General features: G+C 37.3%; 1 protein-coding gene across 2 annotated transcripts; it reads right to left on the bottom strand.

The window, feature by feature from the left end:
- Nucleotides 1–491: 491 nt before the first annotated feature.
- Nucleotides 492–25,506, bottom strand: LOC121649150 (pikachurin). Of its 2 annotated transcripts, XM_041999757.1 has the most exons (24): nt 25,221–25,506; nt 18,095–18,204; nt 17,004–17,090; nt 16,652–16,678; nt 16,409–16,526; nt 16,194–16,329; nt 13,597–13,763; nt 10,951–11,063; nt 10,578–10,807; nt 9,836–10,017; nt 7,467–7,567; nt 7,272–7,372; nt 6,882–7,026; nt 6,535–6,724; nt 6,086–6,211; nt 5,426–5,669; nt 5,196–5,307; nt 4,650–4,766; nt 4,093–4,273; nt 3,153–3,231; nt 2,746–2,889; nt 2,462–2,545; nt 2,008–2,111; nt 492–1,900 (listed from the first exon to the last, which is right to left on the bottom strand). In XM_041999757.1, exons 1-24 carry the CDS (start codon nt 25,324–25,326, stop codon nt 1,749–1,751), a joined length of 3,156 nt encoding a protein of 1,051 aa, XP_041855691.1. In that variant the 5' UTR covers nt 25,327–25,506; the 3' UTR covers nt 492–1,748. The 2 variants fall into 2 exon arrangements, with proteins under 2 accessions (XP_041855691.1, XP_041855690.1); XM_041999756.1 differs by lacking the exons at nt 4,093–4,273; nt 4,650–4,766; nt 5,196–5,307; ... (14 more) ...; nt 18,095–18,204; nt 25,221–25,506 and adding an exon at nt 3,404–3,423.
- Nucleotides 25,507–26,740: the final 1,234 nt, after the last annotated feature.

The raw sequence follows: 26,740 nt of genomic DNA, 5'->3' as shown, positions 1-26,740 counted from the left end.
GCTGTCTTTTTCTGGCTGGAGAGAGCCAGTGAGAGAAGTAAGGCTGTATGTTGTTCATATAACTTTAGCTTTATCAAAGGACAGGACTCAATCAGAATATATATGGTGAGAATTTCACTTTTGAAAGCCTAAAACCAAGCATGTTTCAGCACAAGGTGGAGCAGGGGGTCCATGGCATTTCAGTGAAGGAGGTCCTGGAGGAAAAAAGGTTGGAAACCACTGATCTAGAGCATTGGGTGTGAAAGACATTAGGATCAGGTGTGTGGAGGCTTATTTTATCTCTATTGTATTTTAATATGTATAAATATTTTTTTATCTTTGTTTATTATGTAAAGCATGTTGTGTTGTTCTTTGCATGGAAAGTGCTATTACTAAAGTTTGATTTGATTGTTTGAAACAAATGAAAACCTCACACCCCCACCTCCCCCACTACAGCTGCAGGGAAGAACACAAATTCCCCTGATTAAAGACAGTAATTTATTGGTCCATTCACTGTTGAAACTGTAGAAAAACATGTTAGTTCAACATGACAGACTACAAGGAGAAGATTTGTTCTAAGATGACATAAGCCTTACACTGTACTTCCACTATTCCAGTATTGTTCACTATTCTGCTATATTCTACATAAGTAAAAACAGCTAGTTTTTCTGTGCATATCTGCCAATAGACCTAAATACACATTAGAATCTTGAATACTAAAAATTCTGATAGAACATTCACAAAATCCTCTTTTTAAGGAGTAAAATCTGGGCATAAATATAATCATTTAATTGGTCTTTTTCTTACTGAGGCATGCAAATACTTATTTTATTGTTATTTTTCTGATGCGATAATAAGAGATATGAAGAAAATGAACTCAAAGGCTGAAGTCCACAGTACTGCGGTTTGTGTCAGATGACAGAAATATACTGCCATGCACAGATTTAAAGATTTAGGATGCTTTAACATTGGACTCTCATGTGACTAACTTCTGAAAGATCCAAATACAGAAGCCACTAACCTAACGGAAAGTTAAAAAAAAAAAGTGCAGTTGATGTATTTACCCTGCAAAGCTAGACACACTGGAATAATGTACATCACTCAGATTTAGAAAACCTGTCTATAGATTGATAAAACAAGAGCACAAATGTCACAAGAAAGATAACAAAATTCTTCTAAGGTCATAACCAAAATTCTCTAAAAAAAAAAAGTTGCCTATGCTAGCTGCTCTAGGTCAAGTTTATAGTAACTTTTGATCCTTTGGATCACTTGGTTCTTCCTGCAATCATAGAAGCATTAAAAAAAAGAAAAAAAAAGAAAGATACAATTGAAATCATCCCATGAGAAAAATGTCCTTCAAAAGGCTCTTTGCAAAAACTCCTTATTACTCATAAAGCTAAGCTTTATATCTCCTTTCAGAGAGAAATTGTGCTTTGAAACATCTTCGATTGACCTGAGGTCATTTTTACTGTAGCCTTGGATTGAAACTGTTAATCCAGAAAAACTCAATAGCATTAACATAAACTTTACAACTTGGCATGTCAAAGCTACAAACAACACAGAAACAGTCCCGTGACTCAAACTGGCACCATTGTTCATTTTTCTAGCTTTAGTTTAAACCAAATCAGGTCAGGGTTGCATCTAACCGCAAAGCATATATCTTTTAGTTTTCAGTGATTCTGCGCTGGTAAATCAGGTTCAAGGTGATAAGATAGATGGTCCAGAAAGAAACAAAATGCTGAAAATGTTCCCTCCTGTGCTGAAGAGGCCTAGTTGGAGCAGGTGTTGATGTTTTTGCCATCAGCCGCATCCTCTACCAAAGCTAAGTGGTAGTCAGTGGAGAGTGTGAAGTGGGAGACACAGCCCACCAAGCCTCCAATATACTGTCTGTTTGTGTGAAGAGCGATCTCTTTCATGCCACCTTCATGTGAAAAATATTGAGATAAAAGAGGAAGGGAATATTTAAATTCAAGAATTAAAATGATCTTTTTGTTCAACAGTACATACAGCTCAAAGGGTTTCACCTACCAACATATAAGGGTCCATTAATATTCAGCTGTCTCATCTTGCCAGGCGACCTTCCTGTTTTTGCTCCATAATCATCAACTGTCAGTTTCCCTGACTGGCCATCCCTGAAAAGTTAAACACACATGGTGAGCAAAGGTTCTGTTACATACAAGAGTAAGCTCACATCACAGCTTTCACTTGTGTTTCTATTGTTTATATGGACTGAAAGTTTCATTGTTTGTAATTGTGCTGCGCAGGAAAACATGACAGGTTACAAAATAACCTCACCCTCAAGCTGCGTTTATATATAATATATAATAAACACGTTGTTCTATGGAGCATCTTAATGTTTTATTGCTCAGTATTAAGCTTTAATGGCATATTGATCCGCTTTCTTACGGCAAGGAACATCTTCGTTTGGCATCTATATCACTGTCAAAAGCCCTTGTTTTTTTTGTTTTTTTTTTTTACTTACCTTACAGCTTTGACTCTGTGCCACTTTCCATCACTAAAGGTCCCATTGACAACAATATTAGCCACGCCACTGCCCAAGTTATAACTACAATAACAGAAATACATACAACAAATTTAGCAAGTTACATCAGATTCAGCTTCTTTTTATAAAATGCAACAAATCAGAAACATACAGACGCTGAACTCTAGTTACAAACATTCCTTTGTAACCTCACAACAATAAAAATGATTTGCTAAATTAATTCTTTTTTTCATCATATATTATACAAACACTAGAAGAAACACCTGAAGATGAGAGCACCATCTTGAAGACCCATAGAAAGGAAATCACTGTTAGGTCTCATTGGACTGTCTCCTCGCCACAGCAACAAGCCATCCATGACTGTGCTCTTAAAACGCATGAAAAGGTTCGTCCTGGACCCAGACACTCTGAAAAAAAGGAGATACACAATCTCTGCTAAACAAGTGATTCAAGAAAATTAAAAAGACACATCTCTGATGCGAGAATAAGAAACACGATTTATTCACTTCTGCTTTATCATGCCAGCAGAATGATTGTGTGCATATGTTTGTGTAAATACCGTAGAATAGTGTTAGTGTTTATTATTCACAGACTGTAAAGTTTAATAAATGACCCAGAGTAACTTAGTGCAATTGTAGATGCAGTTATTTAGAAGCATTTCAGTACCAACCTTTTAAGGATATCTCTGTTGTCGTAGGTCAAGTAACTTCGACCAATAAACTGTGGAATCTCGATGGCTTCAGTCACAGCTGGACAGAGAAGGAAAAGTGATAATGTCACATCACCACAAGATGGCAGCATCAACATTTCTTAAGCTTCCACAGCTAAACTAGAAGACTAGATTTTACTACAATATGCCATTTTAGCGGTAATGTACAAATTGTTAGTGCCTGCGTTTTGAATTCACAGAAGAAAACTTACTGTTCAAACAGTAATTCCCACATTCTGTTTATGAAAGCATTAAAAAACAGAGAAAGTATAGACAGACTTCAGGGAATGGGTTGTCTAATTTGTGACATTGCATAGCAAGACAAACAATTCCAGAGAAGAAAAGTACATAGGGTTAGAAACACATTACACCCAAACAAAACCCTTTTCTGGAATCAGTTTTCTTTTGCAGTATAAGCATAAGTTGATCCAAAATATTAATGATACATTTATGTTCAATAATTTAGTGTTATATTTTATGTTTCATTATTAGGTCACAATCGTTCATCTTTAGTCATCAGAAGAAACCAAAAACTAGCCTAACAATTATGTAAAAAATAAATAAATATTTTAAATATAATAATTTAAATATACAAAACTCTCAATGTTTTTTTTTACATTTTTGAGCTATAGAACATGTGTTTTTCTTTTAATTATAATAAATAATAAATAAATAAGAAAAAGTTTGAAATAATATTTGAAATGCTTTTCAAATAAAGTTCAATTAACCTATGTTTGAGCAAGCCAATCACTGAACATGCTCTCTTTTAATAATCTATAACTGTTTACTGTGTGTATTTATACATATATATATATATATATATATATATATATATATATAAAACAATGAGCGCAGGTAGAAGATAATTATGTGAAAGAGAAAAGTTAATACTACAACTGACCTTTCTGGCAGTGCCTCCCATCATACCCTAGAGGGCAGTCACACTCATATCCATCCCACTTTGCCCTGCATGTCCCTCCATTGGCACAAGGACTTTCCACACATGGGTGTGCAGAGTTTGCAACATTAACTCCAGCAGCAGTGCTGGTTGTGATTGGGATGGTGCGGTCATTGAGAATCAGCTGAGGGCATGAAAAGACACACAAAGAAGGAAGCAAGAAATAGATGGTGAAGGAAGGTGGAAGCATTCAATCATCCACGATAATAGCTGGTGCTTTAGCCTGATATGCTACATGTTTAGTGTAAGCCCAGCCCATCTACTCATTTGTGCCTGACACCACTGAAAGATTCTCAACACAGTCGCCAGATTTAAAACGAAATTTAAAAAGAGATTTGTTTGATGCTAACTTGCTTGAATTAATTAGCTCAATATGTTAATTTACCACAATGTATCTTTGAATGCTGATGTAGATGAATGTGTAGAAATTAAAGGACATAAAATTAAATTAAATGAAAACTACTCCATTTATTCCAGAGGAAAATAACAGTTGTGTTCACCTTCTGAATAACTCCAGTGAATGGCTTAACTACACCTGCTGTCCTCTTGGTTTTTTCATATTCTGGCACTCCACCAACATAAAGAGGTGAGCTGCAGTTGATCTGAGTGAAAGCTCCCTGAAAAGTCAATCAAAAGGAAGCAAGAATTAGTTATGTTAAACATGTATATATATATATATTCTGTATAAAATGTATGTTGCTCATATAGAGGCAACTCTCAGCAAAAACTGTGTTTTATGTTATATGGCAGTTACATTAATACTGACATGTAAATAGCCATATTTTGAAGAGAGTTTTTAACTCTTAAAAATGCACAGATTAAATTATGTCTAAACATACTGAACATAACGTTCCTTCTTCTTACTTTTGAGAAATAAGATTAATTAAATGAATGAATTATAATGAATTGAAGATGTCTAAGGAACGCATATTTAAAAGCTGGCTTTGACAGCATGATTGCCTCTATTCACTTCTACAGAAAGTGTCAGTATGAAAATGTATGTTTATCTCTCTTCTGAAAATTGCAACAGTTTTTAGTTGATAGACCTCAGCAATTCCCTCCACTGGGTTCTGGCGGTCAACTTGCAGGATACCACTCTTTGCTGTACGAGACACTCGTAGCTCATGCCATGAGTTCAGACTGATCTGCTCCTGACTCCTGTGAGCACAGATAATCAAACATTTGAATATATATAGAACATTTGGTGAGAAAACATAAACGCAAATTGAAAATGACAGGGGCACCAACATATATAAGATTGGATCTTTTTAAGTACCTTATAACTGCTCCTCCAGAGCCACAGTCAAATCTGAACTCCACATATCTGTCTACTAAGTTTATAGCAAGAAAGTCTCCACTTCCCGCATCATCACTGTACAGGAGCACCCCATCAGGCATCGATGGCTGGAATGTCACCTCAAACTCCATAAAAGAGAGGTAGCTCTGAAAGGACTGAGGCCACGGGATGACAGCATATGAAAATACGGTTTCGTTGAAGAGTGGAGAGGACAGCAAAAAACCTGAGGAATTGAAAAGAGAACCATGAGAGGATAACTACCAGGAAGAAAGACAAGGGATAAAGACTGTTGGTAACACATAACCATTATGATAATTATAAAGAAGAAGAAGAAAAATAGTAAGTTAATAAAAAAAAAAAACAGAAGGAAAACAGGGGGAGAGAAGATGGGGAAGATAAAAAAAAGCGAAAAGTTATATTTTTGGAAAGTTGGACAAACATCCCTCTACATAGAAAAAATAATAATCCTCATTTTAACTCTTTTTTTATTTTGCTTTGTAAATATTGAGTAATTACCATAAAAGCTCTACATGACAGCCATTATTTTTTTGCTACTGAGGAGGTTAAAAGCTCTTCTTGTAAATAAACTTGTGCTGTTTTTGTGAGTGTGATGGGAATAACAGTACAGTACAAACTCACTCTCTTCACAAAGTGCTCCTCTGAAGCCAAGTGGGCAGAGGCAGATGTAGCCATCGGCACGGTTTGCAAAGCAGACTCCGCCATTGGCACAGTTTGCCAGGTCACACACACTTTCACTGCACTCACCTGACGTGTAAGGACAAAATTCAGCAAATTTATCTACAAACATTGCTTTCTTGTGTTCATAAGCATTCATGATATACAAAGATAACAATATTTAAGTGTTAACCGTCTACAAGGCTGATTTAAATTCTTAAAACATATGTGTCAGATCCTCAGTGCTCATCTATCAACTTGAGAACTAAAATTTTTGTATTATGGAGACTATAAACAAAAATTACCAGTAAAACTAGTAAAAATCTCTTACAAAGGAAGCAACAAACAAGGGAAGGGAAAAAAGGAAAAACATTCATCACAAAGAGAGAAGCCACATATTCCGCATATCTCACCAATGTCAGCTCCACTCAGAGCTTTTCCAAGAGGCCATGGCCTGATGTCTGTAACTTTGTTGTTGATGGTCAGACGCTGAATGCAGCCCACAAAGCCACGATTTGTACCTGTCACCCTCACCAGCCAGTAAGCACTTGGAGAGCCACCCACATATAGTGGGGAGCGGAACGTAATCTTAGTGTACTGACCCTAAAAAGGAAGATTAAAGACGGTCAAATGTGCACCATCTTCACTGACAGTAAACACTGGTTTTTAAGACAATCCGAATCCTGTAAACGCGATATTTTAGGCATAGATGACTAATCCCTTCCCTTCTTTTGCATGACACATAAAGGGTCATGTTTACCTGTGAGCGTCCAGATATGGGGGTGTCGTTGTCCATACGGAGCCAGCCACTCATTCCATCTCTGAAAACGGTTACCGTGTGCCACTGACCCAGAACAATACGACTTTCACTGATGATCTGAGCAGCTCCTGTACCACAGTTAAACCTGAAGAGACAAAAATCAACAAGCAGATTGATGCTACAAATTCTTCATGAAAAACCAACATATATAAATTAATTAATTAATAATGTAAATGTCTAAAATAATGTGCATAGTTAACCTATTTGACAGTATTTTTCCCTCAGTGATTTGCTTTATGATATTTCCATATTAGAAATTATCAAAACAATAATTTGATTTGATCAGGAAAAATATAATGTGTGTTTTTCTATTGCTATTGCTATTCTCACCTGTAGTGAAGCTTGCCTCGAACCAAAGCCAAAGAGGTAAAGTCTCCACGTCCGTGTTCATTCTCTCCACAGAATAGTAGCAAGCCATCCTCAAAGTCTGCCTGTACCGGAAAAAATACTGTCTCAAATACATTTTTATTATTGATAGGGTGAAAAGAACCAAAACTAAGGTGTAAAATAAACACAATGACTTACCTTAAACTCCAAAGTGATCTGAAAGGTCTGATAAGAGTTTTTCAAAGGTTCAAAGGTCATGTGAGAGTAGCCGTAGAACCTGGGAAAGTTCACTGTTACCACTGAAGAAGAAAAAAGATTAAATCATGATGACGCTAAGGATAGAAACTTTACAGTGCCATTTGTTGAATTGTGAATAGTGTACACAGGCCCAACCACTTTATTAGGTACACCTGCTCTATTGTAACATAAATAGCTAATTGGCTACTTCTACGTCTCTACAGTAAACAGAGAATGGTCTGAAAAAAGAAAATGGCAGCTGTCTGCACAGAAAAATCCTTTTGTTGTTAGAGGTGAGAGGAAAAAGACTAGTCGGAGAGCATAGAAAAAGGCAACAATAACTCAAATAAAACCTCGTATCTGATCCTAGAACACCTACGCTCCATGGTGGGACCCTCCATGGAGCCACTGCAGTTCGCCTACTGGCCTGGCATCGGAGTGAAAAACACGGATATCTTCTGCTGCATCATTATCTAGCTCACCTGGAAAAGCTTGGCAGCACTGTGAGAATTGTTTTTTTTAATTCTCCAGTGCCTTAAACACCATTCAGCCGGTACTCCTGAAAGCCAAACTGGAGAGGGCTGGGGTGGACTTTCATCTGGCAGAGTGGATTCTGCACCATCTCATAAACTGGCCCCAGTCTGCGAGAGCCCGGGCCTGTGTGTCTGACCTGCTGACCTGCAGCGTAGGTCTCCCCCAGGGGACAGTCTGGGCCCTGTTTCTCTTCACCTTCTACACTGCAGACCTCAAATGCAACATGGACAGCTGCGTTGTGCTGAAGTTCCCAGATGACTCTGTGATTGTCAGACTGATCACTGAAGACAACGACATGGAGGACAGAAGACTGACCCTAAATCTCCTAATTAATGCAGGGGAAACCAAAAAGATGGTGGTGGATTTTCACAGACGTTGGCCTGCTGTCCCATCACCGGTGAACATCCAGGGAACAGACATTGAGAGAGTGGACTCTTAGAAGTACCTGGGTGTTCACCTAAACAATAAACTGAACTGGACTCACAACACAGACGCATTGTAAAGGAACGGTATCTTCTGAGGAGACTGCGGTCTGGAGTGAAGGGGGCACTCCTGAGGACCTTCTATGACTCTGTGGTGGCATCAGCCATGCTGTGTGGTCTGCTGGAGCAGCAACATCACAGAGAGGGAGAGGAAGAAGCTGGACAAAGTCATCAGGAAGTCCAGCTCTGTTCTGGGCTGTTTTCTGGACTTAGTGTGGGAGGAAGGTGACAAAAAGGTCCTGGAAAAACTGACATCCATGCTGGACCATGAGTCCCACCCCCTGCAGGGCACCCTGTCTGCTCTGGAGAGCTGCTTCAGTGACAGACTGATCCATCCTCGCTGTGCGAAGGAGAGATATCGCAGGTCGCTCCTGCTGCTGTCAGATTTTACAATGAACACATGTAAACTGTGTTTACATATCTACATGTACATATTTATATATTATACATACTCAGAGCTTATACTGTACATATTATTATTTATTATTGTGTGTGTGTGTGTGTGTGTGTGTGTGTGTGTGTGTGTGTGTGTGTGTGTGTGTGTGTGTGTGTGTGTGTGTGTGTGTGTGTGTTCTTGTTTGTTGCCACCTGTGTGCTTCTGCTTACCGCACCTGTACTGTTGCAACGAAGCAATTTCTCCACTGAGGAACTAATAAAGCTTTTCTTATTTTTCATCAGTTCAGGCTGGTGATGGTGACAGACTGTAATGGAGTAGGGGACAATTTCTTGGCATTTTTTGGGCCCCTTGGTACCAAGTGAACATGGTTTAAATACCGCAATGGTATTTAAATTGTTTAAATTTGGTAGCTGACCTTGTTCATGTACACTGTTGCCCATGACCACAGTGTACCCATCTTCTGATGGCTATTCCCAGCAGGATAATGCACCATGTCACAAAACTCAAATCATCTCAGATTGGTTTCTTGAACATGACAGCAAGTTCACTGTACTCCAATGACCTCCACAGTCACCAGATCCCAATCCAATAGAGCACCTTTGGGATGTGGTGGAACTGGAGATTCTCATCTTGGATGTGAAGCCACTGCAGTGACTGTGTGATGCTATCATGTTGATAAGGATTAAAATCTCTGGGGAATTTTTCCAGCACCTTGCTGCACCTATGCCACAAAGAATTAAGGCAGTTTGAAGGCAAAAGGAGGTCCAACCTGGTACTAGCATCTACTAAATACCTAATAAAGTGGCCAGTAAGTGTCTGTGCCATTTAATTGTGAATCATCCGTTTTCTTTTGTCTTTGCTCACACAAAAAAAATCAAAATCAGGTGAAGGAGACATTCAAATTTTCAACTTCTCACCCTCAGAGCAAGTGTCCCCTTTTCGTCCAAGGTTACAGTGGCAGCGTGAACCTCCACTGTCATATTCACTGAGACAGAAGCTGTCAGGCGGGCAAACAGTATCCTCACAGGTCAGGTCGTACACACGAGGTACCTCCCCTTGCCAGGGGGACATGGTTGGAGTGGTTGTGGTTGAAGGAATGCTAAGGTGGATCCAAGTATGCCATAAGATAAGGAAGTGTGGTTATCATCAACATAACGTTTTAACTATTAATTCACTATTAGAAGCAATTTTTTATGCTTTATCAGCATGATTTTACATGATTTTAAATGTCCCCTTTTTCATTAAATGTTTTATCTCCTATGTCTTAAATAACAGAAAATTAAAGGTTTAACAGAATAAAACATTGAAGACCACCCTTTATTTGCCCATCATAAGGATGCGCTGTGTTTTACAACCACACTGACAGCTTAAATTGATGTGACATGTCACTGCTTCAGTCACCATTTTTATCAAATGATTAAGTGGAGGAGGATGAAAAGAAGAAGTTGTAGGTGGCTTTTAAGAAAAAAGCAGAGAGCCAGGAGAGATGAAAATCTAGCAATCAAAGAACAAGAGGAGCAGCGATAAGGGTTGGGATTGAGTTGAGATAAAAATAGGACAAACCAACACCTCCTTCACAATAAAGATCCTGAAATCTTATCAAACTGAAGCAGAATCTTTCTCTAAAACAAGAAGTTGAATAGCTATGATACAGCTTACCTGGTGGTGGTAAAAGGGGCATTTGTTGTGGTGTCAGGACGAGACTCTGAGGTTGCTGAGAAAACCAGGTCTGTGAAGATTGAAGAGGTTGTGGAAACTGGTGGGTCAGTGGCATTTGGAGGAGCTATGGGGTTCATACGGTAAACAACATTTCGTCCAGATGGTGGACCAGAATGGGAACGAAGTTGGGACTTCTTGTTGTCCTGGTTGATTCCAGGGAATGGTTTCAGCTAGGATGCAGCAGGATGCAGACATCAGGTGATCAGTTTTCTTTTCCCATGCTCTCCTCAGCTCATTCAAACTTTGTATTCTTTATTTTAATTTACACGTGAATACATTTTAAATGCAATTGGCACAGTTTAACTGGGCCTACCTCTTCAATGAAGATATCATAATCTGAGTCATCAACATCAAATCCGTCTTCATCATTGTTTCTGGAACCTGGGATGTAACTCTCAATATCACCACTGCCAGCATCTGATGCACCTATTAAAAACACCAGTGATGAATATCATACAATCATTATGTCACGCTGTCCATCAATAATGAATGCAGAAAAATGAAGGCAAGCAGCTGACTTTAAAAACACAGTGGATGAGTTGAATACATTTAAATGCAGCTCAGTGAATCGCATTGTTTAAAGGAAAACACGAGAAGATGGACAGTGACACTGCAAACTTGTTCTAAAGTTGTAGCATAGAAACACTGTGTTGTTTATCTAAATTGACCAATGGCGAGCTGGTGTTTGTTACTGCAGTTCCTTCACACGAACACACAGAATCACAGCAGTGCAAGTTTGGACTTTACCTATGTTATACATTTGCAGAATCACCTCCATGCATACAATGATATCTCATTCGCATGAAGGAAGTTGTGACAACAAGCATGACCCAAATGGAAAAAATAAAATAAAAAAAAAAGGGTTGCTGCGAGAGAGGTTGAAAAGCACTGATCAAACCTCTGCTTTCATAGACTGTCATGTCTGTTCCTTTGATAAATGAATGTGAAGAGGGAAATGTGATCATGTTTCACTGACAATGATGATGATGAAGATGATTAAAACTGACTATAGTGACTCAGCTTTGTTATTTTGGTGAGTGTACCTGCTAGCCTGTGAACAGGCTCCTGTGCCACGTACTGAAAAGTATCTCCTCGATACAGAACAGCAGCATGGGGAGCTCATAATGTGAGACAAAGTCACACAGTGAATACTATTTCCAACAGATTAAATTTATGCTTTTAATTATACACATATATCAATTTATTCTGTCTTGTTTGCTTGTTTTTTAACCATTAAAAGTAATCATATTTACAACCAAGCAGGTTACATCATGTTCTACTGATATGTTTTTGTTTGCAGAAATTAAAAAGATGTCTGAAATTTTTATTCTACACACTCCAGCGCTAAAAAACATGCAAGAAGCATTCTTAGCACAATATGCCCCCTCCTGTGCATCTTACTCTGAGAAAGCTTAATCTTATCTTACATAACACCCCTCCACCACCCTACTCCCCCCTTGCTTTTCTTCCTCTCCATTTATGTTAATTGTAAAAATGCTTTAAATGCTGCAAGTCAAGAGGTGCAAAAACATTCAAACTGTCCATTTAAAAGAAATTATTTCACTTATTAAATACATCGTAAAAACCAGCAGAGATTAATCTGCTAATTGGTACTCACTTATAACATTAACTCCTAAATAAAGAGTGTGGGCATGAGGTGGGGGTGGTGACCCCCCCCCCCCCCCCCCCCCCCCCCACCCAAAATCGCCATGCTTTTCTCCAAAATAACATCTGACTATATCACAGAGTCACTCACTCAATCCCACTTCACTGTCCGTATGTATCCATTAGTGTTGATGGGAAGAGGAGGGGTCTGGCATCTCGTCCTTAATCCTGTCTGATGAGACTTGGACATAACCGGCTTTTATCCCCTGCTGAGAAACCACGCTTCATCTCTTTCAGTCTGTGTTGCTGTGACCCTCTAAATGGCTCATTTCAACTTGTTTCATGTAACTTTCATTGACATTATTTCTCACAGTGTACCTCTAACATCTCTTCTAATCTCTCTTCCTGGTTTAAGAAGGATGTAAAGCACTCAGTTCAATCTGTACAGTTTTCCTCAACACTTTACAGAACAGCAGTATGTCCACATAACTCTGGATAATGTACCTATATAGCTGTTATATTTCAGTGGTTGCGTATAGTCATTTGCTGTAAACCTGCAAAAGCATCTGTTTACAAACACCCAGTAACACACACATAACACTGCTCACAAATCTGCCATCCTCCTCATTGAATACACATCATTCTGTGTGGCACACACCTGTTTAAGTTTGTGCGTGTTTTAATATCAGTCAGTCTTTGCCATCCCTCACATCTCCACCATTACCACATATAACCAGCAGCTGACTACATCCAGAATATTAAAGAAAGTCATTCTGTTGCTCTACATTTGAAGGCTTCTGCCACATAGACCCACTGACACACTTTACTGCTGCCCTACAATCCAGTGCCCTAAAACAAACTGCTACACATGCAATTTGGTTTGTTTGTTTTTTTGTCAAATTCTGCATTTTCTACATATAATGAATAAAAAAAATATGTTTACTTATCCAGGTTTTTGGAAACATAAAGCTCTGCAGGACTAATGAAAAATGTTGCATTTTGAATCTAAAGTAAATTAAAGCAGCAGATTTTAGTTTGATTTGAGTGAAAGGTAAAATATAATTGCATTTAATATATTTTCTGAACAGAATGAATTTCTAATGACCATCACTGCAGCACAATGCTGGCAAAAATGTGTGCATCTCCACAGTAACTCTGGGGTTTCTACAGTGTGGCTTAATATGGTAAATGTTGTAAAATATATATAACATGTTTGACAGCGAGTGTGTGTTTTGTTGAAAATAAGTTGAAACATTTTGCTTTGAAATGTGGTTAAAATCAGGATTACAAAGGAGTGGGGTGGGACTAGTTTCTTGGCTGTCGCATAGTCTCAGAAATCATAAATTGGCCTTACCAAGAGTCCGCACAGGGTTGTTGATGTGACTGGGGGGGCTAACTCCATGCATGTTGACTGCTCTGACAACAAACTGGTACTCTGTGTCTGGTATTAACCCTTTTAAAACCATGGAATTGGTTTCAATGGGTTCTCGGATATAAGTCCATTCTGTGTCCATTTCGGGCCTGAGAAAGAAAAAAAGACATGAAGGCATAAAAGTAAACAAAAGGAGAACAGAAAATCAATCGATTAAAAATTTGTTTTTTACTTTTTTTTAAATAATATTTTCATGTGTTAAGAAATTTCCTTGACACCAAGTAAGAAAATGAAAAGACTGAATACATTTCTTTTTTTAAATGGTTTTAATTAAAAAATCTGAATTTACACCCTTAGGTCATAGCTCTTGTGTTGAGTGGAGCCATCCTCCACAACACTCCATGTCTCTCTTCAGTGAGCTCTCTTTTGATGTAAGGACAGAAGGATTTGTGTCTGTGGCGGCCCCTCTGAATAAAATAAAGCCCTCACATGCAAACACAGACATCAATTCATGTCACTGAGAGTAAGTCTCTGCCTCATTTTTTTCTTTTTTTTTTCTTTGCTCACCAAATAAGGCAACACTACAGTGTGTTGTTTTTTTTCACACTTTAATATTGTCACAACTGCTTTTTTATTTTAGCATTTTCTTTCAAATAATTCTTCTGATTTCTATCTGTATATTCATGTCTGGCAAGTCATCAAAACACCCAAAGCTACTTATTTCTGATCTCAACCTTCTTGACTTTGCAGACAAGAGTCTAGACAGGGGAGGTCCTTTCTGTGAGTGTGTGTGAGAAGCTGGACACATAGAGAGAATGAAATCCATTATTTCTCATGCCCCAACTGACCTCATGTCAAAATACAAGTGGTTACACTGAACAGACCAGCAAAAATGCAAGAAAGTCACTGCAAAAGAGACCTATGCATTCTGTGTTGTAGTTATTTGACTATGACGCACATGGTTTCATCACTGATGGATATGCAGCTATTTTTAGTCATTTATAAACACTGAGTCCTTGGAATGAAGTAGATGCTTCATTTGGGTTTTGTTCTGTTCAAAAAATGACTAACAACAGCAAACAATCATTGCCTGCCATGTTATTGTGGCATAAAATGCTTGTGTTTTTTATTCTAGTGTTCATAATAATCTAAGTTAGCATTTGATAAGCAGGTGTAGATGATCTGCCACTGTACTACATGTTTGCTTTTGTATGTGCATAAAAAAAATGAAAATGCTGAATCGTGATCAATATCTTGAGCTAAAATATCATCTTTGGTCTTTGTCAGCATCACATATATGGACATCATCTTGACACTTAACATGCAGTTGTTTTGAATACCACTGGCATATTCTTAAAATAGAAATGAAGATCAGATATTTTTTGCATGGGTCAAGTTTTGGAAGCAGAACCGCCTGAGGTAACTGTTGGGAATCTAAAGGTAAGAAAACTACAAGACCTAACAAAATATTGGGGGAGAATTAGACTCCCTAACTTCTTTTTCCACATGAAATGTGGAAGTATGCAGAGGAAAATATCTCTATGGCAAATGCCTCACTTGCTATTTGGACTTTAAATTCAAATGTCCAACATTTGGATATTTTGATTAAAAAATTAAGTTTAATATTATGTTTATGTTTAAATAAACACACAAAAGAAAATAGAAAAAGACATGAAAATAGATATTGTTATGCTGCTGTTTCCCAGAAAAAGCTATTTAGATCTACAGCTGGCATTGGTCAAGACTGTCATGTTGCACAGTCATGCATTTTCATCAATATATAATCAAAAATGTAAACACTGAACCACAGAAAAACATGTTATGCTTCGCTAAAATTTGAAAGAATCATCGCTTTTAAGTAACTCAGAAAATTCTGTTTACAACCTTTGTGCAAAAAAAAAGCTAATAACCTAAGCTCACACCTATTTTATTATATTCACTGATTTATTTTGCTGTTTTTGGTTGTTTAACAGCAAAGAGAGAAGGCAGAAGACAGAATCTGCTGTATGTTCATGCAAAAATACAATAAAATATTATTTCATTCTGATAAAAGTTTCACAAATAATTACACTAAATTTTTTTTGAGTACTTGATTATTTCTGTTATCTCTAAAACCTTAATCTTCTTCTGAATTTGAGCTTTATATCTGTGTAATTTTTCATAGTAGCCTCATCAAGCTATAAAGGGGCTTCAAGGAAGAATTCTTTAGGAAAGAAGCCTTCTGAACTCTCCTGGTTTGTTCAAGGCCAGATGGCTTATCAACAGAGAAAACAAACAGAAAGCTGGTAAAATTGGTTAGCCCATTTTTCCTCTTTCTGGATCAGTCATTGGTGACTTCTTCATTAAGGTCTGCTTTTTCCATCTGTGACAAAATCATTTCAGGCTTTCTTCCCTTCAAACAGGTAAGTGCCAGGCTGGTTTATTGATGTGGGTGGCTTATGGTGTGTTTAACTGTGTGTTTTGTACTGGACAAACACTGCAAACAGCACATCAGCTTAGTGACATCTTTGGATGAATTATCAACAAATTTTAAATTCTATTTATAGATATTTTCATTTGATTGCTCAGTTATTACATACCTGATGTAAGCCACCAGGAAGTGAAGAACAGGTGCAGTTCCCTCATTCTCTCCTTGCTGCCATGATAATGCCAGCTCCGTGTCTGATACAGCCATGACAACAGGTTGAGTAGGTGGTGACGGGGGCATGCACATTTCTAAGAGCAAAATAAAAGAACTTGAATTTAATTTGAGACATCAATTAGCAGAAAAAGTGTTCTATAACAAAACACTTACCATGTGAAGCAGTGCTAATGTCTCTAGGCATGCTGGGTCTACCTTCCCCTGCCCAACCATATGCACCAACACTGACTCTGTACTTAGTGTTCACTTTTAAGTTACCAATGTCCACATCCTACAAAGTGCATGAAAAAGGTTATACAAATTAAAAGGTAAAGCTGTTTAGAGAAGTAGAAATAAAACTAAGGCATGACACAGTAAGTAAGTGCAAAATAAATTAACAGGCCAGATGTAACTTACAAAGCTCGCTTGTCCATCAAATTGCCCCTTGGAGAAGATAAGAGCAGAGCATTAAATTTTAGCATGTAAATGTTCTAATTTAACTGAGAATATTACTAAATATTATAGAAAAGAAAAGAAAAGAAAATGGTCTTTTTCACGGAAGTTCATTATGGTTTTGGTTAAACAAGTGGTAATGTTCACAAGTTAGTGATGAATGGCTGCAATTACTGAATTACAAACATAGAGGCAGGTCACAAGTCACTCTACTGAAAATTGTACAACTGATTTTTTCCTACATTTCCTGAGTTGTATATGTGACAAAGATCCCAGATGTACTAAACTTAAAGATTTTGTTGTATTGTCTACTCACAGTGGTCAGCATGTCCAAACTGAGGGGCACCTCCATCAAGGATGTGGTACTGATGGGACGGCCATTCTTCATCTCAGTGTAAAACACCTGAACAACATACGTGTACATTTACTTTTTAAGCTCTTGTGAAAATATAGCTCACAAAGAGAAAATATTTTCAAGACAGTTTATGAACTTTTGACTAAATAAACACACATGCTTATTTGTGAGTTGTGAAGAAGCTAGGTTGACTAATCCTCTTAGTGCAGACATATGGTCAGAAGCAGAGCACACACAGTCATACTGATCCAGCTTGTTAATAGTTAATTCAAAACAAATGCTTGGAAGGAAGGAAGGAAGGAAGGAAGGAAGGGAAGAGACTAAACATGTTCTGATAGGTTATATAAAAATGTAGAGGTCAACCAGAAATTATAAATGCCAGATAATTTTAGAAAAATTATAACAGAAAAATCTACTAGTTGACTTGTTGCTGCATCTAAATGTTCATTTTTAAATTTACTTTGTCTATTTATTATCCTTCAACCCAGAAAATAATCTAGACAGAAAATTAAAGCTCACTTTAGTCTTAAAAAGAACGGGTTGTGAACAGTGCAGAACATCAAGCATTTACTGACAAGACTCTGAATGAAGATGTGACCACATCTTAGGAGCAATATTGTACCAAAAAAAATATAAATTTGACAGTAAAAGGGTTCAGTTCAAACACAACATATTTCAAAATATCATCTGAGGCCTCAAGGCCATCCGCTTGGACAGTGTGTTTGACGGGCACTTTAGAAGCAGAAACAGGAAAGTGGCAGCCATGCACACAGAAATGGGCATCCACTCAGGAAAACACAGGGGAAATTTGATTTATTTTCACTTTCAAAACTTTGTTTGCATTTAAAAGCAAATTCTCAAAAAGCTATTTTTTTAAAGCTAGATGTTTTTTTTATCTTTATTTTTGTATAATTTTTGCATATTTTTTCTCCAAGATGTACAATTTTACAAGCAATAATAAATTATTAGTTTCTCTCCTACATAAGATGGAAGATTGTTTCCTATTTAAACAATACTACCACATCTCCATATGTAAATCTGTGTGCGGCTACCTTGTATCCAGTGATGGTGCTGACGTGTCTCCGAGGCATCTTCCATCGTACACTGAAGGCAGTGCAGTTGATTGTCTCCAGCTGAATGTCTAATGGAGGACTCAGACGATCTGGTTCAAACAGAAACATAATCAGTGAGACTAACAGAAAATATATCAGTGATCAGACAGATCTTCTTTTGGTAGGATGTGATGTGATTCTTTCCATAATTTACAAAGAATCTGTAGACCTGTAATCAGCATAAATAACAAAATTTTGTTTATGCTTTTTAATACAGGTTAGATTAAGGACAACACAGATGCAACGCATAGTTCATCCAGTTCTACTGTATCTCCATATGAAGAGTGGGAAAAAAGACCTACATGAGATAACAAAATCTGTAACCTGACTACCTGGCTCATAATAGCCTCTGACTCTCATCACAGATATTATGACTGTTTCTGCCACCCCAAGGGATCGTAATTGCTCCTTCACTGTCTAGCTACGGCCTTGTTAAGAACCTCAAGAGAAGTTCTCATTAAAACATGTATGTATGTATCTCAAGGATTCAGTAGAGAAATATGAGAAGATAAAGACCCTCAAAGACTGATTTTTACTGTTTTTGTTTTAAGCTGGGGAAACGGGGTATATAAATATATATATATATATATATATATATATGGTTGCATGGGTAACATTTTGCCCACACTTCCTTTGGCTTTGATTCAAATTGCCATGACTTTGACATATAAACCACTGAATGAGTGGTATTCATGTTTTTGTCATCTGAGCTCTCAGTATCTTCAGGGGTTTTCTAACATTTCTACATTTTCCAGCAGGCACATCTCTGTCTGTCTTTTTTTTCTTACTGCCTAGGCATTCTTTGAAATGAATAAAGTCAGGAAATTATGATTAGTTTTATGTAAGGGGATGGCTATAACATTTTTAAAATACATGTTACAACCCACCCCAACCCTGTAGGGCACTGTGAAGCTAATTGTATCAGCATAGTGGTTTGAAATTAGAAACAGGAAAATGCATCCCATTCTGTCTAAAAGACAACAGTAGAATTTACTACAGGTCCTATGATTTTATCTTTAAATGCAAGTACTGGGGTGGCAGTGGCTCAGGTGGTAGAGGAGGTCCAGTGACTGGAAGGTTGGCAGTTTAAATCATCTGTCCTTAGGCAAGACACCTCACCCTCTGTGCCTCCAGTTTTGGCATCACTGGTGTATAAATGAGTATGAGTGTTTTGGTGTTGGTCAGAGAAGCTGTTGGTGTGCATTCACTGCCACATTTCCATCAGTCTGTCCCAGGGCAGACTGATGCTACACATGTAGCTTACCATTTCGAATTAATGAGGAATGGATGAAAAATGGATTCATTGTAAGCGCTTTGAGTGCCATCATCGATAAAGCATGAGAACCATGTAAGAATTAGAAGGAAGTGGGTAAATATGAAATGATCATATGACTCCTTGCTCATCCCTAAGTGGTGGAAATGGTGGCGTTACAGCTCTCCCTACCCAGTCTCCCCTATACAAATATGATTACTACTGCTAAAACAATGGTTAATAGCTTTATACACTAGCGGACATTTCAATTAATTTGAATGAATAATTACTAAAGTGTCGAGCGAGAGCATGGTAGAAGATGAGACACTACTAAGCTTTCTCAGTCTACTGTCAACATGGCTGTTTTTTGGTTTTTGTTGTTTGTTTTTTTTTGTTTGTTTGTTTTTTGTTTGTTGTTTGTTTTTTTTTTTGTTTTTTTTTTTTACTTTTTTTTATCATTATTTTTGTGACTTTGCTTCTCTTCTCCTCAAGATGATCTCTCTTCTTTTCTCCTCATCCTCAGCTCACCTTGTACCTTCCCCCCCGCCCCCTCTCACTCTTCCATCAGAGTGGATAATGCAATATGTCAGCTGAATCCCCCGATCCTTCAAAACTCCCCACGGATGTAGTACCGCAAATGCATGGGTGAGCTCCTAGATTTTGGGAGAGGTGTTCTTACTTCATCCTAACCAATATGTAATGCACAAAATATACTTATCATCAACCATTGGTTGATGATGGAAATTCACTTGCTGATCAACGGTGATCCTGAGGATCTAGATACTGAACGTTGAAGAGGTTCATGCTGTGTTGACTTTTTTCCCGAAGGTGTGTCTCTGGATATTCTTGCAGATATTACAGAAGCTGCTCTTGAGCAAACTCATGACTTGAGCAACAGAAACTTGAAGACCTAAAGCTTGTTGGATGTTTTGATTCTCTCTTGAAGTATGAATTATCAGAAAGCTTCCTGTTAAAATATTGTGAGTAAACTGTGTTTCAAACCATCTGGTAATGTGTCATTCAGAGCCTAGATCCTCTTGTCATTTCTGGGACCTTCTGTAGCTGAAGTAACCCCTCAGCCTGCACCGTTGCCATTTTCACTCACATTCACAAAGTTGTTATTAACTGTTTTGCTTTTTAACAATGGAAAACACTCTAAGTTGAAAATCTTCTTTATAAAAAGCGCTAAAAGAAAAAAATAAAGTTTGACTGACTGAAGGAAGTGATGTTTTCATTGTGTGAATAATTTGTATTCACACAATGAAAATGATCAAATAAAATCCACTGGGCCAATGTTCAATAAAGGAAGAAGCTGTCGGTGAGGCTGTTTTACTTCATAGCTGTTTTTCTGTTTTCCTAAAACAAACATTTCTTGCATAAAGTGGTGTCAGTGTTGGCATTGACACAGGTGTGTGCTTTCCACGTGGACTTCAAAAAAATTTGAAGTAGCCAGCTCTCATAAAAAAATGAGAATGCAAAATCATTGTTATTAGAAGTTATGTTTGCTCACACTTCTGTTATTTATCTTTCTTTTTCTTTTTGTGTCTTTTTGTCCTAAATGAAATCAACATCTTTTCTACTGTGTTTAAGAAAAACTGGGGGTTTATGCTGGAATACCATAGATTTAGTTTAGTAATGCATCTTTGTAACGTTATTACATGGCTGAGTGATATTTTATTTCATTAGGTGTTGTCATAAATGTAAAGTTATTGTGTTGTTGTGGCTGGTATGTTTATTGTTTGTTCATATACTTTTTTGTGGAAAAATCATTTTCAAAAAGAAGTTATGTAGTTTTACATAACTTCGCACAAACCGTGCCAAATGTAGTCTGCTGTTTGAATGCATTTGCTATGAGAGTATGTCATTTGGGACTCTTGACCAGTTCATACATGAGTGTAACAGCTCAGAGAATTTCTTCCTGTTCGGTTTTGTCAGATTTATCTGTGATCGGTGTATCGTCCTGTTTAAACTGCTGCTATTTGAATCCTTTGAATATGAACTTTAAATGATTTAGCTGGTAAAAAATAGAATAAATATTTATGCATTCATTTATGAGATAAAAAACAACACAGATCTGCTAAATTAATTTTAAAGTACTCTGTACTGCATTTGTCTCAAATAAAATATAATAATATAGAAATTAACTGAAGAAAAATTCAATGACAGAGTAGTTAAGATTTTCAAGATCAAATAATATGATCCATCCATCCATCCATCCATCCATCCATCCATCCATTTTCTCTACCAAAAATTGAAAATTTTGCTTTGTGTCCATTGATTAAAACACGCCCAAAACATTTTTATTTAATTTCACTTTTGTAATTCCAAATTATATATTGTTTGTCATATATGCTGATATCCATGTATTTACAATCATACAAACATTCACATCGTTCTTGTCCAGTCCTACAGATCTCTGTCATGTGTTATTCTCTTTGTTAGTTTCAAACATGAATAAATAAATAAGCCTTCTTTCATCTGACATGGAATATAAACCAGAGTTTCTAGTTTTGATATTGTGAATTTTCAATCCCTCTGACTATTTATTACTGTTCTTGTTCTCTAAAAGTTTTCTCTCTTGTTCAGCAATCATGACACCTTAGACTCAGACACCTTATAGAATAAACCACCTGTACTGCCTCACTGATTCTACTTTTGGAGTCAGTCGTGTAGAAATGCTGCTACACATCCCTACAGATCTAAGTCACCTTAAAGTAAATAATCCCTCAGCTCTATACTGCTTCACTCTTCTGGTGGAGAGATGAATGAAGTACAGTTTGTTTGTGGATTTAAAATGACATTTTATACAGAAATACACAATTAAATAACATTTTTCAACTTTCTTAGTTTAAATTAAATTTTAATTATCTTACACCAAGCAAAGTTTCATGGGCTGAGTTTAAAATGGTTGGTTTACAAAACAACTTTGTTACTGTAGAAATGCATCCCAGTAAGTGTAAAAAATAAAGCTTCTTAGTTATTCAATCAATAATTCAACAGCTTATTCTAACTGCGCAGCTGTCAAGGTACTGAAAAAGAAAGACCACCTTGGGGAGGGACATCATTCAATTTTAACCCATTTCTGGTATACCCCTAGTTTTGTTATTTAAGGTTGATGTGATGCATGTGGACGCTGAGCCCTGCTGACATTCTCTCCTTTCTGAAAACTACTACTGAGGAACCTGAAAAAAACAAGTACAAATGTCACTGGCAGTCATAAACAGAGAGCTACAGCTGCCCTGTGTATGGCAGTCTAAAGTGTGGTGAGTGTACCGTGCTGACAGACAGATGTAAAAGTCAGCTTGCAATGGCCTGAGGGTCCAAGAGTGTGAGAGGAGGAGAAATTTAACAGTCAGAGAGAATGACAGGGAGGGAGAAAGTAGGCGAAGGAAAGAGAAGAAAGTAGAAACAAGCAGATACCGGGTAGGGGAAGTAACATTTCAACCCAATGAAGGTGAATGTTTTGTTAGTGTAGAGCTGAATATTATATATATATATATATATATATATATATATATATATAGAGAGAGAGAGAGAGAGAGAGAGAGAGAGAGAGAGAGAGAGAGAGAGAGAGAGAGAGAGAAATACTCATTCCTGCCATCATCCAAAGACATATATGTTGGGTTAATTGGTCACTCTACATTTTCCCTATAAGTGATAAGTGATAAGTTATATATATATATATATATATATATATATTCACATGAACAATTACCAGTCAAATACAAATGAAATTCATTTAATCAAACTCTACAGTATTTCCATCCATCCATCTTCTATTAAGGGCGACTATAGCTCAGGAGGAAGAACAGTCGTCCACCAGCCGGTGGATCGATTCCAAACTTTCCCTGGTTCCATGCTGAAGTGTCCTTGGGCAAGACCCTAAACACCACATTGTGTGAATGGGTGAATGTAGTGTAGAGTAAAGCAACACTACTGGAAAAGAGAGAAACACCACTCACCCTCAGTGGTGACCAGTTAACCCAACATGCATGTCTTTGGATGGTGGGAGGAAGCCAGGAGAACCCACACATACATGGGTAGAATATGCAAACTCCACACAGAAAGGCCACTGTTCAAACCCACCCCTCAGCCGAGGCCTGAGGCAATCTTCTTGCTGCGAGCTGCGGTGCTAACTACCACACCACCGTGCAGCCCTATTCAGTTTTTGTTTTGGCAGAATTCATGAGAAGTTAGATGCTGCATTCCAGTAACATGTCTCGCCTTAAATTTGAGTAAGTAAATTGATTTATCACAAAAACTGTGGTAGATCTAGTCATAGAGTTTCAAAAAGATATCTGAAAAGTGGATCAAAAGTGTCAGATTTAATATTTTATCTAAAAGTCTAAAAAGTCTTTGACATTTTAACAACAGCACACTTGGAGTGAACCTCCCACAAGTTTTCATTACAGCCACTGTCAGCTACTTTAAGGAGGACTTTCTGTCTTCAGTCTGGTCTTCACAGCTGAATTGAAGTTAAACTGACCAGATGAGAGTATTTCACCTTTTCCCAACCTCTGCTGGCTTTGTCTAAACCTTTAAATTTGCTGAACACGCTCTTCAAAATAGACACCACCATTCTTCACAGATGAAGTATTGTGCTTTGATTGTTGGGGTGTTGCCTCTTTTTTAATATATATTCTTCTTTCCATCCTTTTGAGAGATGCCGGTTTTCTTTGTTGCATAGAACTCTGTTGCAGAAATATGTCCATTTATTTGTAGGTTTCAGAATATGTGGACTCTGTTTTTTTAAGGCTATAGGGGGTTAAGATCTTGTTTGGAATAACCTGAGGTTCCTGTATTTAGGCTTGGACTTTTACAGTCTACAAACTTCCACTGTTTTGTGACTCCATAGTTTTGTTTTATTCTTTATTTTTGCTTATTTGGGCCAAAATTATATGTAATTATGTTACATGGATATGCGACCTCTGGTGGTCATGAAAGTTAATGCATCTAAAAATTAACTATTAATTTTTGCCTCAACCATGTATTTTTTCTATCCCTAATCAAGCATATTTGATTAACGATAACCAAGTTATGTATTCCCTAAATCAAACCAGGAAAAGTGTTTCAATAAAGCATTAAGTTAATGGGATGTGGATGTGAAGTAACTGTTTCACATGCTGGTCTTTAACTTAAAAACGGTCAAAATGATTGAAGGCACAAAACTTTCCATCATACAATTCTGTTTCCTCATGGGAACTTTCTGAATTGTTAAAGAAGCTGAGAATTATGTTTGGTCCCGTTTGGAAACACATACCATTATGTCCTTTGTGGGTTTGAATTGGCTGCCTTTAAAGGAGGCCATGTGGTTCATCTAGGTGGAGGATTTCTTGATGAAAATATGTGAAACTTTCCAAATATTAATGATATGGATTTAACTTCTGTCCTGTGCTGCTGCAAGTGCTATGAAGGGAAAGGTCACAGTGGCATGCGGCAAAGTTGCTTTTAGTTTACAATAATCATTTTCTTGCATTTATGCAGACATGCACGGATCACAAGTTGATGCATTCCTTATGAGCTTCTGACATAGTTTTTATTTTTATTTATTTATTTTACATTTATCATCCCAATCCTTAACGAATGAATGCTTGAATCTTTTAAATGTACATGTTTTATGTTGTGAATGTAGAGTGAAAAAATGTTTAAACAGGCATAAAGTTATTTGTATTTGAAACAAACAGAAAGATGAAGACAACAAAACTGCAATTATCCACGTTTCAACAACATTATTATCAAAATCTTGCTCATTATACTAATAATATTTATCATAACCATTAAAGCAACAGTTTGTCAGGTTTCAAATGAACTTACCTGATCTCCGAACATTTAATCTTCTTGTACCAAAGCAAACACTGGCCGTGCAAACTGCGAAAAAAAGATAGCATAAAAGATTCCTTTTTTTAATCGCAGGATCCATATCTTCTCTGTCGAAAGTTGTGAGTACTCAAATGTCCATTTTAACACACAAACGCGCATGTAACTTTATTAATGGCAGATGCCTTCGCTGTTAAAAAGTTTTCTCAATTAATAGCTCGTTTTGTTTTTTTTTATTTTGGAACAAACGCCACTTAAAGACGCACGGGATCTGCCTGAGAGGAAAGGGCAACTACGGGTTGACACTGATAAGATTACAGTCTGTAAAAGATCAGAAGGATGAATACATAAACGGACGAACAGCCAGCCGCCGTGACTACACGCGCGCTCTGACAAACGATGAAAAGTCCCGACAGTCCACGCGTAATTCGCGATCACTAACGCAGCTCAAGGGTTTCCACGATCATTTTTGAAAATCGCTGTTGTGTCACTCCTCGGTCTCTGTCTTAGACAGCAGATGAGTTGGACAACCAAGTGCAAGGAACGCGGGGCCATTTAGAGCTAAGAGGATAATAAGCGTCTAATCCGCGCACTGGACACAGATGGAGAGCATGTCTTGACGCAGTAGCAGGGGAGTCTCTCTACAGCACATTCTTATTAATAATACTGTGTATGATTAAGTGCACGTGCATTCAATACAAATTTAACTGGGCTAAAGCAATGTAATAAATATCCATGTGACAGGGTGACCGTGAACCTTTTGTGGTCTCAACCTAAAAATAAATAAATAAATGAAACAGTTTATGACCTCGGAGGAAGAGAGAGGTAACAGTGTGTGCATTAGAGCTCGGATAAATTGTTTTCTAATCAATGAACAGGTTCGTTGCAAGACTTTCACCTCCACTGGGGCACAAGGTCAAACCTTTCTATATTGTCTATTATTGGGTGAAGTATGCTTTATTAACATGTCATATGAAAATGTCTTGCTCATCCTGTTTCTCAGCAGATTTCATGAGCAATCATACCATGAAAATTCATCTCATATAATTAAGTTCCTCTGAAATTGTTGAGCTTTTGAACCTTTGCATTGTTCTGAATTCCTTACTGAGAGTGTGTATTTGTTTTGTTTTTTTACAGTCTACTTAATCCGCTAACTTCATATAAACATATTCTATTCTATTCTACTCTATTCTACTGTCATTTACGCTTTTCTTACAAAGTGATTTACATCTGAGAGTAATGTGATGTAAAGTGTGTGACTGTGTGATTGAAAAGTTCTTCCGAACAGTTTAAGATATGAGTCAGAAGTGGTTTACAAGGTTAAAGCTGACTAAGAGTCCAAGAGGACACTTCAGATCCATTGGCTGGTGATTGTTACTCACCAATCACTTAGAGCAGTCAAACTTTTCCCTTCTTCCCTCATTTTCTTTTATTTTTTTAAAGGGTCAAGACATTGAAATCAGTTTATCATAATACAACATGATTGGCAGTCCACAGGATATATATAATTTTAAACA

The sequence above is a fragment of the Melanotaenia boesemani genome, chromosome 11, assembly GCF_017639745.1.
Source record: "Melanotaenia boesemani isolate fMelBoe1 chromosome 11, fMelBoe1.pri, whole genome shotgun sequence".
NCBI lineage: Eukaryota > Metazoa > Chordata > Actinopteri > Atheriniformes > Melanotaeniidae > Melanotaenia > Melanotaenia boesemani.
The sequence above is the reverse complement of the archived record's forward strand: the minus strand, read 5'-3'. Positions and strand labels throughout refer to the sequence as shown.